Below are 14,843 nucleotides of genomic sequence, written 5' to 3'. Positions count from 1 at the left end.
ATCTTTCTTGAATGTGAAAGAGTGCGACCTGAACTGAACTATCTTCATACAGCCGAGCGTGCGTAGGCATCTCTCCGTCGTTGCGGCTCCGCTTTCAGCCTCTGTCCTCGAGTAATAACCATAAACCCTGCGGCGGCCTTACGAAGTTCCTCGTTTTCTGTTAAATGAATAACAATAAGAAAAAAACAACAATAAAAACACATCTTCCCTGCTCGTATCAATCACCTCATCGCCGCCAGCCGGCTTACAATAGTTCTACGCCCCCACCCTCAGCTTGCGCCGCCCGGCTGCGCGAAGGAGCCGTCAGTGATTTGGTTCCATGCTTACAAGTCCTTTAGGTTTAATGCCAGGGGAGGGTATTGCTCCATGACTGGATACCGAAGCGAATGTCCCGTTTCCTGAATTGTGATTACGCCAGCTCTCGCAGGCGATCGTCACGAAGAGCCTCACTCGGACTTGAGAGCTTCTCCCAAGGACGAGGTATCACCTGTGTTTCCTCTTTCGATCAACGTCAGTCAGTTAAAAGGCCGGGGCGATGAGCTGCATAGGCCTTGGGCCATTCCTAGGGGCTTGCTTGCCCTCGCAACGTGTGCCGCCCCTCTCTCTGTCACCAGGCTCGTCACGAAGACGACCAACCAGTGGGACACACACGTCCAGAAACCGACCAGAAACTTGTGTTGCACCCCATGAGCAAATGATGTGGCGTTGCCCCATTCGCTAGAAACATCCCAGAAGCAAGTAGCTCGCACGAGACATCAAGTGGTGATTCAGGCAGCGTTCTACAATAGAGAGAATGGCATGATGGTGCGGCAGTTACTTGGCCAACCATCACCGTTTGTCGGAATTCATCGGAATGGACAATGAGGGCTGTAGTTTGGGGCCCGAAAGTGCAGAAACCAGATTGAGTTTGAGGATTGTATCCACCTTGGAAACATCAATCTTGTGTTGCTATTCGAGTGCACTGTGATGTCTGAACCGTCATTGAGGGCGTCAGTAACAGCAAGGAAAATGCACTTCATGACACATATGTACGACTCTAGATCCCCATCGTGGGCTCGCCTGGCCACAAAGAGCCGGGTTGTCACCAAGGATCCGGATACCATGTAAAAGCCATTGACGTTGCGTTCGGCGACAACGCAGGGCGGCGTCGACGTAGCTAAAGCGACGAACGCTAATGACGGTGAGTTTCTTTTTTTCCAGCCAAGACGCCCCTTGTAGTAAAACAAACCAAGGTTCTGATATTGCCTGCGGTTTCTAGGGCTGCAGCACCATTACCAGAGCCGCATTGCCTGAAGCCGGAATTAAGTTAAGTCTTCATGCTATCTTACTGCAACCGGTTGAGAAGGGCCCATGTTCCAGCGTTTCGCTTTCTTGACCGGGCGCGGTCAAGGCTACTCTGCAACAGCGGTCTCTACCACGATGAGGCTCTGTTTTGATAGAGATATGCTAGCCCATTACCGACTTGCAATACTGATAGCCTTATGTCCGGCTGTGGTCGGGGTCCGACACCATATCGCGACTTGCTGCCGTGGTGTAACAACCTTGGATCCCCTGTTGCCGACGCAGGGGTTCTAGATACCGCCGGCCGATGGTCCCGGACCTGGCTACCTTAGTGCTGACTATCTTGCGGGGAACACCGTACTGTGCGTAAGTATCGCAGTTCACACGGCTATCATAATCATCAATCCCTGAGTGAGATATGCAGCTTAGGTAGAGAGGAGACCTTCCGTCTTCCATACCACTTTACCTCAATTCTCCGCAACCGTTCTTATCATCTACACGCACTGAAAACAACCATGGGACCTGCGCAAGAGATCGACCTCTGGTCGAAGTTTACGAGTGACATTCTGTTAGAGGTCCGAACCAGCATGATGAAGAAGATGCCCGGGTTAGAGGTCGAATCTGGAATAGACAAAACCTTGAGGGAAGGGCCAGTCCGTGTCTCTTTACTTGGCCTCGAGGCGGACGAGCATGACCCGACCTTCCATGGCGGCCCCGACAAGGCAATTCACGGCTGTAAGTAGCTTACTTAGCCACCGCATCCATGCCTACGGTGCTCTGCCGATACGGTACAGACTGAGAAGTGTTCGTCCAGATTGCTCCTCACACTATCCTGGCTGGGCCAAAGAGTATCCTGCAGCAGCAGATCGCTTCAAGCCGGGTGCATTCGGTGAAAATTTTGTCACAAAACATATGAATGAGCGGAACGTCTGCATCGGAGACGTCATCGCTGTTGGCGACGAGGTCGTGCTTCAAGTCAGCCTACCGCGCCAACCATGCTACAAGCTAAACCACCGGTTCCAGCTCAAGAACTTTGCTCCGACAACGTTCAAGACCAGCAGGACCGGCTGGTATTATCGGGTACTCAAGGAAGGCACTGTTAAGGCAGGCGACGAGATCAGGCTCGTTGAGCGGAAGTGGCCCAAGTGGACCATTGAGAGGATTCAGGAATATTTGCACAGGAACCAGGCGGACTTGGCCATGAACGAGGAGTTGGCGGCGGTCGAGGAGTTGGGCAAGGAGAGTCGCGGTGCCTTCCAGCGACGAGTGGCCAAGGCCAAGGCTCAGGAGAAGAGGGAAAAGGGCGATAAATGGCGCAACTTCAAAATTATCGAGAAGTCGATGCAAACCCCGCGAATCGCACTTTTTGTTGTCGAGGCTACTGTCAAACCGGATGAGAAGCCTGAGTATCTACAGCCCGGAGCCCACGCAAAGCTCAAGCTTCCCAACGGCCTCCTTCGGTCTTACTCGATTGTTTCTGGAAACCGCAACAAATTCGAACTCGGTGTGGCCCTGGAGGCCCAGAGTCGTGGGGGGTCCCGTTACCTCCACGAGTCCATGGCTGTTGGAGACGTTCTCCAGGTCGGGAGGATCACCACCGACGTACAGGTCGCCAGTGCCTCGAGCAATCACGTCTTCATAGTCGGCGGCATCGGCATTACCGCCTTCCTGGCTCTCGCCGAGGCCTACCACAAAGTTCACTACAACTTTGAGATGCATTACGCCGTACGTTCGGCCGACGACGTGCCTTTCAGACCACGCTTGGAAGCCCTCGGCGGCAGCGTGCGACTGTACGACAGGTCCGCAGGGGAGAGGATGGATATCGGCCACATCATGCGGACGCTCAAGTGGAACAGCCATGTCTACGTTTGCGGACCTACACGAATGATGGAGGCCGCAAGGAAAGCGGCAGAGGAGTGCGGTCTCGACGAGAGCGACGTTCACTACGAAGTATTCTCTGCAGACACGTCAGGAGACCCGTTCGAGGTAGATGTTATAAACCGAGAGGGCAAGGTGCTCAAGGTTGGGGGGGAGGAGACGCTGTTGGAGGTTCTCAAACGAGAGGTCGGGGAAGATATCGAAAGCAGCTGCGAGGTCGGCAACTGCGGAACGTGCAAGGTCGGACTGAAAAGCGGCCGGGTTGACCACAGGGGCACGGCTTTGACTCCCGAGGACAAGGTCGGATCGATGTTGAGTTGCGTGAGCCGCGGCATCGGAAGAATCTCCATTGAGGTCTGATTGTGTTGGTTCTGGAACGATTATTCCCGAGCACTGAAGTAGTGGTTTATGCCTGATCACTTGGTTCGCTCCTCATATTCTGTACATTCCTCGACTCTGGCTGAGTTTCATGGCATTCTCGCTACGAAAAGCAGTCCCAAGAGTCAGATAGATGGTGGGTAGTATGATGGCTTGGTTATGTTTCCGACGTCCGCAGCTGAATTGGGAAGAGTCTTTACTGCGCTCGGTGTGAGCGGCCGTCATCGTCGATAAGAACTGATACGGCCCCATGCTTGAGACATCGGACCAATAGAAGAACGTACCGATAAGAACATTGACCCCACTCCAACTTTTTCTTTGGCTTGGATCCGGCGAGAATTTTGGCAGCTCCCGGTTCATTTCTTGAGGACGACAAGCACATTCTTGGTGTCGACCACGCTCCCACACCATGTCACCTACCGAGTCCCAAGGAGATGGCTTCGTCATCCTGCCGGTGAAGCTGCCGGCTCTCCCCTCTTGCCCTATTACCGCCCTCCACGAAATCCGCGTCCGTCGGAATGCGTCCAAGATCCCGACCGAAATCGACGACCGGAGTCTTTTCCTCAAGAACGTCCCCGTCGACAGTACCGAAGCCCACTTCCGCCAAGTGTTTGCGGCGCTCGTTGGACCTGGCCGTTTCGAGAGCATTGCATTCGAGAATGAGCGGAAAACCACCACGGCCATTGATCCAGCCCAGGCTGTGAAGGTGACGGGCTTTGGCAAGAAGCGCAAGCGCGATGAGCAGGAGGCAGAAGAGAGAGCAAAAGAGGAAGAGGTTGCCCGGCTGCCTGAAATCTGGACAAGAAGGCTGCGGAAAAGCGGCAGCAGCGCCATTGTTCTCTTGGCCGACGAGAAGAGCGTCGAACTCGTAATGAAGGCCATCAAGAAGACAAGCAAGTCCAAGAAGTTCCCTGTCTGGGGGGAAGGCGTTTCCTCCGACCTTTCCGAGCTCGGCTCGCAATGGATAACGGCGCATATGCAGCTGACACGCTGCGACAAGGCGGCGACGCAGAAGTCGGTACACGCCTTCTTCAACGTCTTCAACCGCAAGGAGAAGGAAGCTGCGGAGATGGCCAAGAGGCTGCGCAACGAGCCGGACGAGGACGGGTTCGTCACAGTCGTCCGCGGCGGCCGTGTGGCGCCCGCGAACAAGAACGAGGCAGAGGAGGCCCGACAGAAGATGGTGGACAAGGCGGAGAAGAAGAAGTCGGAGACGACGGACTTCTACCGCTTCCAGCTGCGGGAGCGCCGCAAGGCAGAGCAGGCCGCGTTGATGAAGAGGTTCGACGAGGACCGGAAGAAGGTCGAAGCGATGAAGGAGAAGCGTGGGAAGTTCAGGCCCGAGACATGATCCTACGGCGGAGCATCTCGTCGACCAACCAACAAAAGATACCCATTTACATAACGCTGTTACACTGTAAGCTCTGTCTTCTGTTCCATACCGGTCTCTTCCCTCTATATGATGACGCACGCGGGGCCAGCGAAGCACCTTGCGATGAAGGGCTTGTCCCGGATTCAGTGGTGCAGTGCCGACAAACACCGCGTTACCATATCTTCTCAAACTTGTCTGAAATCTCATGGAAAAGCAAGGGAGAAAAAAAAAGACCTTCATTTCAGTCACAACCTATCAAACATCAGAGACTAACTTTGCACCAGATGACAAAGGTCGGAGGACCGGCGATAAATGCCAGTATGGCCGTGGCAGATTCGCCGTGCTAGCCATTGGAACCAGAATTGCCCTCGGCCGACTGCCCCTGAGGCCGTCCCACGACGAGAAAGCATTGCACTCAGATGCTTCTTTGGTCAGAGCCAAAGGACCCAACAACATGAGGAGATACTGTATTAATCGAGTCGGAAAAAACATAAGTGCATCCGGTACAGACAGTGACGGGCTGGGCTGGTCATGACCACCACGCCATTCAGCGTCGTCGGCAGAAACAATACGAAGCCACGTGTGTGGTGGCAAGTTTGTGAACCGCCCAGCCTCATATTTTTAAATGTTTCGCCTTTCCCCCCTCTAGTCGTTTCTTCACTTGGTCGTAAAAGGGTATGGCGTCGCAAGCCGCGGTCTCGTGTTTCGCAGCCGGTCCTGGCGGACGATTTGCTGGACCTGCTAGTCCTGGGCTACCACACAGGCGGGTTTCTTCGTGGCCCATGATGCAGGGGATCATTCCAGGAAACGGATTTCCCACTGACATCTCTCTACCTCTCAAATCTCTTTGAAATGTCTCCCTCCCCGACAGGAGTTCACAAACACAGTTTTTATCACATAGACCCCGCTTCCAAAGGATCACAAAAGGTCATTTGCGCATGCCCACATACTTACCTATCCCGTACTGCATGGCGACATCCACCTTGTTTGGCAGACTCTGGCATGATGGTGATTTTTTGGGCATCGTCTCTGGCCTTGCAGCCCCAGGACGACTGGATCGCGAGTCCCGTCCCATGGCCCGGCGCCGAGGTCGGAAGTGGCATAGCTCGAGCTCGGCCGACATCTCCACAACCTTTCATCTCCATTCCCCTGACCTCGAGCGCTGAGACCCTGCCAAGCGATGTCCGTCAATACGCTCCGACGACGTGTCATGGTCAGCTCTGCCGAGAATAGCAGCCCATCAACCCCGTCGTGTGCTCGCCCTGGCCTGGATTTTAGCGCAAGGTTGAAAGTAGAAACATTTGCCTTTACCACACAGACCTTGACGTGATGAGAAGCGACTCCCCGGCAAGTGTCCATGATAACGTGAGAAACCCTATGAGAACATGGGAGGACGAACGACGACTCGCGGCTTAGACACCAGCGCAACGTGTTGCGTACGAAAGCACCTTTTTTTCGCATTTCGTCTCGTGGCACAGCGCGTGTAAGAACAAGAAGCCCTCGCTTCCCTGTTACCATCGCGTGTACCTGTATCAGTCACGCCAATCTGCATCATCGCATGTTGGGACATAGGTATGGAAAGAACAGCTGTTCCATCGAGCCGCGGCGACCGTGCTATCTACTGAAGAGTCAAAAAGTCCAGCCACTATTAGCTTCTTGCGGCTGGCGCTAGGTTCTCCTATTTACTAGCCAGCATCCCCTTCGAGCTAGCCTGTCGACTGATGTGACTCGAAAACCACCACATCGCTCGACGCCCTCGGCGGCCGTCACGGAATCCCCCCAATCATTGTCAACGTATGGCATTCTTGCAATTTCCCAGGCCCTTCTTTCCCGCACCTGATCCGGTGTAGGCTAGGAACCACCCACCGTCAGCTCGCCCGGACCTCGCGATGCTTGGCTCCGACCGTTTTCATTACAGCTGTTGATTCGTAGTGTGCATCATGAAGCCTTCTTTGCAGCCCTCCCCTCCCTTCCGGGAAACATGGGCTGTGCGGCCAACTCAACCCAGCCAGACCGATTGAAGAGTCCGAGAGAGGGCCCCTAAGGATGTTGGTACTAAGATGAGGGGCTCACCTAGTTCACGGAGGCTGTCCTGAGCGTAATGCCGCCTTGCATATGCGCGTGTAAGTGGCTAATCTGGCGGCGGCGCAAGAGAGATGTCCAAATTACCCACGATGGGAGCGCGTGGGCATCATAAGCAGCACTTCGTCCGCCGTCAGGGATGCGGGCTTTCCTCCTCTTCACACAGCACGCACCAGCCAACGACCGTGCCGTCCAGCAGTCTCCGGAGCCGTCCAGCTCGTCCAACGACGTATCTAACGTCAAGTCACTCGTTATACCTCACCTAAATTACATCAAGCTTATCATTCGTTGATTCCTACGCAGCCACTATGGCCCCTTCACTCTTTGCCCTTGGCACGGCTGCCCTCGCCTTGGCTGGTGCCACCGCCGCCAAGCAGTTCGTCCTGGACGACACCTACGACTCGACGAACTTCTTTGACAAGTTTGAATTCTTCGAGAGCAGATACGATACTGGCAACTACAACGATGTCGACCTCACCTCGGGTTACATTAACTACCGGACCCGTGTCGATGCTCAAAAGCTGGGCCTCATCAGCAACGCCGGGGGGGAGGTCTACTTGGGCGCTGACACCCAAAATATCACCGAGTTTCCCGGCGTCGGTCGTTCCAGTGTGAGGCTCGAGAGCAAGGCTATCTACAACAAGTCCCTTATGGTCGCCCGCTTCTCCCACCTACCCAAGCCTGTCTGCGGTGCGTGGCCCGCTTTGTAAGTCTTTACCATGACAATGTTGTACTATATGTGGACTAACGTATCCGAAGCTGGTCTTACGGCGCCCCGTGGCCCCAGAAGGGTGAGCTCGACTGGTTTGAGGGCTGGAACAATGCGGTAAGGACTTAAACCACAACCGCCATGCATAGTCATTGCTAAGAACGCTGTAGGCTGCCAACAAGCCCGCTGCCCACACCTACCACTCGGAAGAGCAGGGCCAGTGTATCATCAGCGAGGTCGGCCAGACTTCCAAGGTCAATACGGCCAACTGTGACCAGTGGGCCCCTGGCCAGTACCAGAATGAGGGATGTGGTGCCACCGCCACATCGGCCGACCCTTGGGGCTCTGCCGATGGTGGTATCTGTAAGTAAAGCTAGACGGGCTTCAAATCCCACGAACCAACGTTTTTAACACCTTTCACAGATGCCGTTGAGTGGACCGACGAGTATATCAAGTTCTTTGGTAAGCCCGACCCTGAACAGCCTGGACTGCACCAGATGGCTGACCTCGCTCCTAGCATGGACTCACGATGCCGCTCCCAAGGATATCGGATCCGACTCGCCCGACACCTCCTCTTGGGGTACCCCTTCCATGCTGATCTCCAACGACAAGTGTAACATTAAGAGCCACTTCTCAGACCAGCGACTCGTGATCAACATCGACTTTTGCGGCGTTCTCGCTGGCAACGAGTTCATCTGGAAGGACCAATGTGCCACGTCCACAGGCCACGCTGTCTGCTCATCTTACGTTGCGCAGAACCCCTCGGTTTACAAGGAAACCTACTTCAAGATCAAGGACATCCGCGTCTTCAAGGAGGGCAGCAAACCCGTGATCTCGACCTCGGCATCTGCATCTGCGTCTGCGTCAGCCTCTATATCCGCCTTGGCTGGCGACTCTCACTCGCAGACGGGCACCGCCAAGGTTACCGACAAGTCTGCTTTCCTCACTGCTTCCGGCACAGCTGCTGGCACTATCACCGCAAGTGTCAGCGTCACCAAGTTCGCGTCAGCCACTGGCTCCGCGCCCAGCTCCATTAAGTCCGGCAGCGTCACCGACGAGGACGTGTGCAATGAGGATGACGATGGCTCTGTCACCCAGACCGCTGTCCCCACCAAGGACATTGTCACTGACAAGAGCGCTGTCGTCTCAGGAAGCGATATCACCAACAAGCAGACCCACGCCATTCCGACGACCACTGCCCAGCTGACCACCTCGACAATCTACACCACCAAGGTCTCGACTGTCACAGCGTGCCCTCCGACCGTTACTGATTGCCCTGGCCGTATTGGCAAGGTCATCACCGAGACCATCGCTCTCTACACCACCATATGCCCCGTTTCGCCGGTGCCTGCTCCCCAGCCCACGGAGCCAGTCAGAGGCAACAACCACAATCATAACAACAGCGACAAGCCCGGGCCCAGCTTGGACATCTCAACCACCACTTTCACCACAGTGTACACCATCACAAGGTGCCCTCCGTCCGTTCCGGATTGCCCTATTGGAGGAGTCACCACCAAGGTGGTCACGAGGTCGGTCCCTGCCGCCGGTCCCTCTGTACCCGTTGTTATCAAATCGATTCCTACCGCCGGTCCCTCCGTACCCGTCATTATCAAATCGATCCCTGCCGCCGGTCCCTCTGTACCCGTTATTATCGAACCGATCCCTACCGCCGGCCCCTCCGTGCCCCTCATCACCAAGACCGCCGTTCCCTCTGCCCCCAACTCCGCCCCGGACGTGATTAAGACGCTCTCCCAGATATCGTCCTCCGGCCTCCCCCCAAAGCCCATCGCGCCCAGCGGCAGCCCTCACGGCCACAACGCCACCATCCCAGCGGCCAAGCCCTCCACGCCAGTTGCCCTCAAGCCCACGGGAACCGCCCCTGGCGCCTCAACCACCGGCTGCTTCGGCCCTAGTTGCCCGACGAAGCCGGTCGTCGTCGTCAACGGCGCCGTCCAGGTCGGCGCCAGCTTCGTGCTCATGGCCCTTGGCGCGCTCGCCGTCTTCGTTTTCTAGAATGGATACAAGTACATACTGTCAGTGGGACAAATATTGCAACGTTTAATATGTACTTAAATGCGTGGGTCAATCAGCAACCCCTTCCAAGGGGAAGCGCGATACTCTGGTTTCATTTGTTGGAAAACTTTGAGCATCCTAATATTTTGGACGCGTTTCGATACCACACGCGTAGGTGCAGTTTTGACCTGAATAGCAATGAGAAAAGAGGTTGGCGTATAAGAGTACCCATGCCCCTGCAACGTGACGATCGCTCATTCTTCTCAAAGGGTTAGGAACAATCCTATCGAAGGTCAACAACCTGCTGACATGGGTGAAAACCGGGGCGTGAGTTCAATGATCGCTGCTTTCATGAGTCCAATTTGTCTAATGGAATTTTGGCCCCTAAGGGCCGATTTTACTAATCTACATGAACGATGCTGTTCGACCCCCCCTTCTCTCGTCCCCGTTGAAAATAAGGGACCGAAGGAATTGCTAGATAAATGTTTTCCCCACCAGCTCGCTCGCTGCAGAGCAACTTTTCTTCTTTTTGTTTCGTCTGCTCCTAGTGAATTTCTTCTCCCCTTCTTCGTCATCGAACGTCTCCCCCATGCTGTCGTCAGACTCAGTAGTAGCTCCCAAGCGACATACTGCCATTGTTGTATTTGCCCATCCGGGGAAGTTCTTTCGATCCGTGAGAATCCCGCGTGCCAGGGACGGGAGCCTATCTACCGCCCTTCTGCAACTTTGTAATTTCCGTTTGATACCGGATCTTGAAGCCATTGCATAATGCTCGCATATCTGGGTACGCCTGCTTAAGCAACTCGAAGCCACCAGGGATGACACGGACGGGCCACGAGTTGACCCTTGACGATCGACTGGCCTTGAAGCAAAGCCAGAAGTAACCGGGGTGCTTAGGATCAATGCAGTAGGCGTAAGCAGAACGATTGGGGTTGGCGTCAATAAACGTTGTGAGCCATTTCTCTGCAATCAATGTCAGTAGTGCTCGGCCACCAAGTGCGTGAACCGCAAGACTCACCGAGATCCGTCTTGGATCGTTTCTCAAATTTCTCATGCTGCATCATTTCGTCCACCTTTCTGGACATAGCCTCAATGTGCTCATGGATCAACTCGTCCAGATCCTTGTAGGTGAACTTGCCGCCCACCCTGAGCAGCTTGCCGACAGAGAATTCGGTCTCCTTTTGGAGCTCAAGGACATCAACGTGCTGGAAGACACCATCGGCAACTTTCCAGGTGATGGCTAGATGATCGTTACCTTTTGAGGAGGGGCGGATGATAACCTCGCCGGCGGCCTGAGTACCGAGCCATTGCTCTGCCTCCAAGCCATTGAAAGGCTTGAAAAGCGGATGCTTGATGACTCTCTGGGTGCGGCCGGTGCTCTTGTCCTTTTCGCGGAGCTCCTCCTTATCTGCCGCCTCCAACCTCTCGTCCCACTGCCCGTGGCCGTGGTAAAGCGGGCGCTTGTATGGGCGTTTGACTTCGGCTTCTCTTGCAGAGAGCTTAGCAAGAAAGTCCTTGTAATTTACCTCGAGAACCTTGGCTTGCACAGTTTGCCCAGTGGTCAAGATACCTCTGACTCGTACGCCATCTGGACCATCGTGGGCCTCGATGCGGCCTTCTATGCCGCAATCCAGCTTGACGATGGCAAAGTCGTCTTTGACAACCCGCACGTTGACAGGGATGATCATGCCTTGAGCTAGGGTATCCTTTGTCTCACCGGTGAACATGGTGAAGATCTCGTTCGGGCCGAGAGGTGCAAAGTTACGGCGCAACTCCTCGTAAGGAGCCTGAAGTTCAGCTCGAATGGTCTCGAGTGTGGCGCGCTTCCTCTGGCTGTAATTCCGCTCAAGCTGCTCAGCATACTCTTCAAGAATAAGCTCGTTGACCTTCTCTTGTTCGTCTTCTTTGAAGAGCTTGCGAACGATAGCTCCTGGACCGTTGTGATCGGTCTCCGCCTTGACGTCTTCCTCGTCAAGTTCCAGAGCGTCTGCCGCCATCTTCCGGCCCAACTCGTAGTCCTCTGGGTGAACACGAGTATTGTCGAGAGGATCCGAAGTGGGATTTGTTGCGTCGTAGTCGATAAACAAGAAACTGGCGCAGTTGTTCCATACTCTGGGGCCCACAACCGGAAGCTTCCCGCTGTCGGGATCGCCGACAAGCTCATCTCTGCTACTAACAGCTCCGCCGTTTGCGTTGATGGCTTTAATGACGCTAGTGGCTTTTCGGGGACCGAGACCCGCGACATATGGTAACAGATTGGCCGTGTAAGAATCGCCAACGGCCTCATTGATATTGACACCGCAGAGATTGACCATGTCGACCATTGCCGATTCAAGGTGCTTGAGAAGCTTCTCTTGAGGCAGCAGATTTTGGCAAGGATGGAAAGCTAGGGAGGTTATATCCTTGCCGAGAGCCGCGTACTCCTTGAGGGGATTTTGCATGTAGTGCGCCAAGGCAATGCAGTATCTTGTCAGGGAGCTGAGAGTAGGGTGCTCGGCGACCGCTCGAGGACTGTCTTTGTACAGACGAGCGACTTCGTCGGTCACGACGATGACTTCGAGCGGCTCGGTACGGTACTCGCCAAGCTCGGGATCATCGAACTCGGGACCCATCAAACCCTTCTCGCTGATCAAGCTCTCCAAGTCTCTTACGAGCTTCTGGGTATCGGCAGACCATCCGCTAATACCAATGGCATCGGGGCGACGTCGGTTGACAATTTCAACGAACTCTTCACGAGCACGCTCGTCACGGGCCAGATTGCCTAGCTTGCCCTGCTCAATAACCCGGCCGTCCTCCTCAACCGAGACCCAGCATGTGGGGTCGCGAGCTGGGTCCGCCATACCGTTTGACAGAGTGATGATGCGAGGCACCGTACCAAGGATCATGCCCTTGGGCTTATACGGTGCTTGATCGAGCCTCTTGGAATATTCCTCACGGCAAGCTTTGAGGACTTCTTCTTGACATGCGGTGCGGAGCGACTCTTTGACACCCTTGGCAATGACCTTGGACAAGCGGGGGACAACAAGGTCAAGCACCTTTTGGCGTTCCTCGTTCCACCGATCAGCAAGTTCACTGTAGTTGTCCGAAATAAACTCTTGGCGCAGTTGGCGCCTGAAGCCTTCGTCATTCTCCAATGTAAGCTTAACCTCAACGAGGCCTTCCTCTTCAGCCTTCATCATCTTGAGATACAATTCCGGCTGGCGAGCCACATCTGCAATGGTTTGGTTGATAAGGTACTTGACCTCGTAGAATGGGTGCGACTCATCGATCTTCTTCAGACCCTTCTCCGTTCGGCGACAACTGATCTCACCCATTTGGTAGAAATTGACTCTGAAATGCTTGCGCATACGAGGGTTGACGAAAAGTTCCTCTGCGTACATTTGACGAGCAGCGTACATGACTGTATCGCCGGTCTGGAACTCCTCATCGGTGAGAGAGTCGGCGAGATCATCCGGGAGCTGACTGTCGTCTTCGGCCCAAACCTTGTTGCCTTCACGAAGAGTGTTCTGAGCGAAACGATCTGGGGTGATACCATAGGCGCGGACGAAACCGAAAGCTTTGCTCCGCCTGACTCTGTCAAAGAGATTTGATTTTGAGCCCGGACGCTTCATTTGGTTGCCGTTGCCGTTGATCGAGGACATATCCTTGAGCTCGGCAGCGTACTGGAAGTGAAGGTAGTCTTGAAGGTCTTGCAGTTCCTCCATCGTCGCAGCCTGGGGAATCATGTCTTCGAGCACGTCGTCCTTGACGTTTGAAGTCGCCTTAAGGTTCTCGAGTGTCTTTTCCAAAGCGTTCCGCTTCTCGATAAGCGACCGAAACTTGATGTCAAGTTCCAGGATACGCCATAAATCATCCTGAGTGAGCAGTTTGTCCGCACTCACAATCCATTCAGGGGCATCGGGATCGTCGCGATGGTCCGGATTCTTCGTCTTCTTCGCATGAATCAAGTAGTCCTTGCGGTGTTGGAAGACGTAGGGGACTTCAACGTCGTCGACAACAAAGAACTCGAGAACCTTGCCGATTGCCTTGGTGAAGGGTCCGTGAAGTTCGGATTGGAGCATCTTTTTGGGCCACATCAAACCCGCAATCCACCGAGCCTCCTCCTTGAATTGCTCGGCGCTAATCTGCAAGTGCTTGAAGGGCTTTCTGTCCAGCTGGAACCTTTCGGGCTCGTCCGTGAATCGGATCTGATTGTCCTCATCGGTCAAGAGCTTTTCCTTTAGCTGCGATGGCTCGAAGACATCTTTGAGCTCGATGACCTGCTCTTCGCGCTCACGGTCCTCCTCTTCGTCCTCCATTTGAAGAGCCCAGTCGTAGTCTTCTCCGTTTCCAAAAATGGCCTCCATGTCCTCGAGGGCGTCTTTGTCGAGACCAGCGGTGTCAACAACACCTCCCACCCCTTTGTCACGGGGTCGGGCGACTTCAGCATCTTCGAGTTGGCGGGCCCGTTCGTCCTCGTCCTCCGGATAGTCTTCTTCGATGAAATCGTCGAATTCGTCAGCTTGGGATCGGTAGTTGGAGCGGTTGTAGGGCCGTGAGTCGTTGGCTTCCTCGTCGTCATCAGAGAACATGTCCTCCAAGCCACGTCGTTCAGGGCCACGGTCATCTTCGTCGCGATGCCCCCGTTTGAGGCGCTTGAACTTCGGCTGCAAGGTGCGTTAGCAAGACGCATGGCAAATGTGGTTCTGGGATTATCGTACCTGTGTGGGCGCTCGGCGTTCGATTTGTTCTCCGATCAGCTCCAAATCATCCTCGTCGAGCTGTTCCTCTTCTTCTCTGTCACGATGCTCTCGCTTCCGCTTTCGCTCGTGGGCATCCTCGTCCTCTCCTTCCTCCTCCTCTTCGTCTTCGTCGACAATGAATCCTTCACGGATCTATAGTATTCGCATTAGTAAATTGCCAAACCGCTGTTCACAAGACTGCCTACTTTGCGCGCCTCCTCCTCATCCTCGTCGTCCTCTTCCTCTTCAGAAGAATCCTCAGGGGCCGCGTTCCTTCTGCGCGAAGAAACGATGTCTTCGTCCATTGACTCCTCATCCTCGTCATCGAGTTCGGCCTCACCGTCAACGAAGTCACGCATTGAGTTGCTCATCCTGATGTTGCCAGGTGTGGAAGTCGGAGCGCGTGTGG

General features: G+C 54.6%; 4 protein-coding genes across 4 annotated transcripts; 3 read left to right on the top strand and 1 right to left on the bottom strand.

Annotated features, from left to right (window-relative positions):
- Positions 1 to 1,796: 1,796 nt before the first annotated feature.
- GLRG_04263 (MOSC domain-containing protein) lies at positions 1,797 to 3,519 on the top strand (the record flags this gene model as incomplete). The annotated part of the gene is made up of 2 exons (XM_008094948.1): positions 1,797 to 2,016; positions 2,096 to 3,519. 2 exons carry the CDS (start codon positions 1,797 to 1,799, stop codon positions 3,517 to 3,519), a joined length of 1,644 nt encoding a protein of 547 aa, XP_008093139.1.
- A 427-nt stretch (positions 3,520 to 3,946) lies between these two features.
- On the top strand, positions 3,947 to 4,888 carry GLRG_04262 (meiotic recombination protein DMC1; the record flags this gene model as incomplete). Its single annotated transcript, XM_008094947.1, has 1 exon — positions 3,947 to 4,888. One exon carries the CDS (start codon positions 3,947 to 3,949, stop codon positions 4,886 to 4,888), a length of 942 nt encoding a protein of 313 aa, XP_008093138.1.
- Positions 4,889 to 7,299: 2,411 nt separating this feature from the next.
- Positions 7,300 to 9,713, top strand: GLRG_04261 (beta-1,3-endoglucanase; the record flags this gene model as incomplete). The annotated part of the gene is made up of 5 exons (XM_008094946.1): positions 7,300 to 7,697; positions 7,751 to 7,817; positions 7,871 to 8,063; positions 8,124 to 8,162; positions 8,218 to 9,713. The coding sequence occupies 5 exons, from the start codon at positions 7,300 to 7,302 to the stop codon at positions 9,711 to 9,713; spliced, it is 2,193 nt and encodes a 730-aa protein (XP_008093137.1).
- A 703-nt stretch (positions 9,714 to 10,416) lies between these two features.
- On the bottom strand, positions 10,417 to 14,805 carry GLRG_04260 (SH2 domain-containing protein; the record flags this gene model as incomplete). The annotated part of the gene is made up of 4 exons (XM_008094945.1): positions 10,417 to 10,676; positions 10,732 to 14,359; positions 14,414 to 14,587; positions 14,641 to 14,805. 4 exons carry the CDS (start codon positions 14,803 to 14,805, stop codon positions 10,417 to 10,419), a joined length of 4,227 nt encoding a protein of 1,408 aa, XP_008093136.1.
- Between the last annotated feature and the right edge of the window lie 38 nt (positions 14,806 to 14,843).

This window comes from Colletotrichum graminicola (assembly GCF_000149035.1).
Source record: "Colletotrichum graminicola M1.001 genomic scaffold supercont1.13, whole genome shotgun sequence".
NCBI lineage: Eukaryota > Fungi > Ascomycota > Sordariomycetes > Glomerellales > Glomerellaceae > Colletotrichum > Colletotrichum graminicola.
This window is presented reverse-complemented; position numbering and strand designations above follow the sequence as displayed.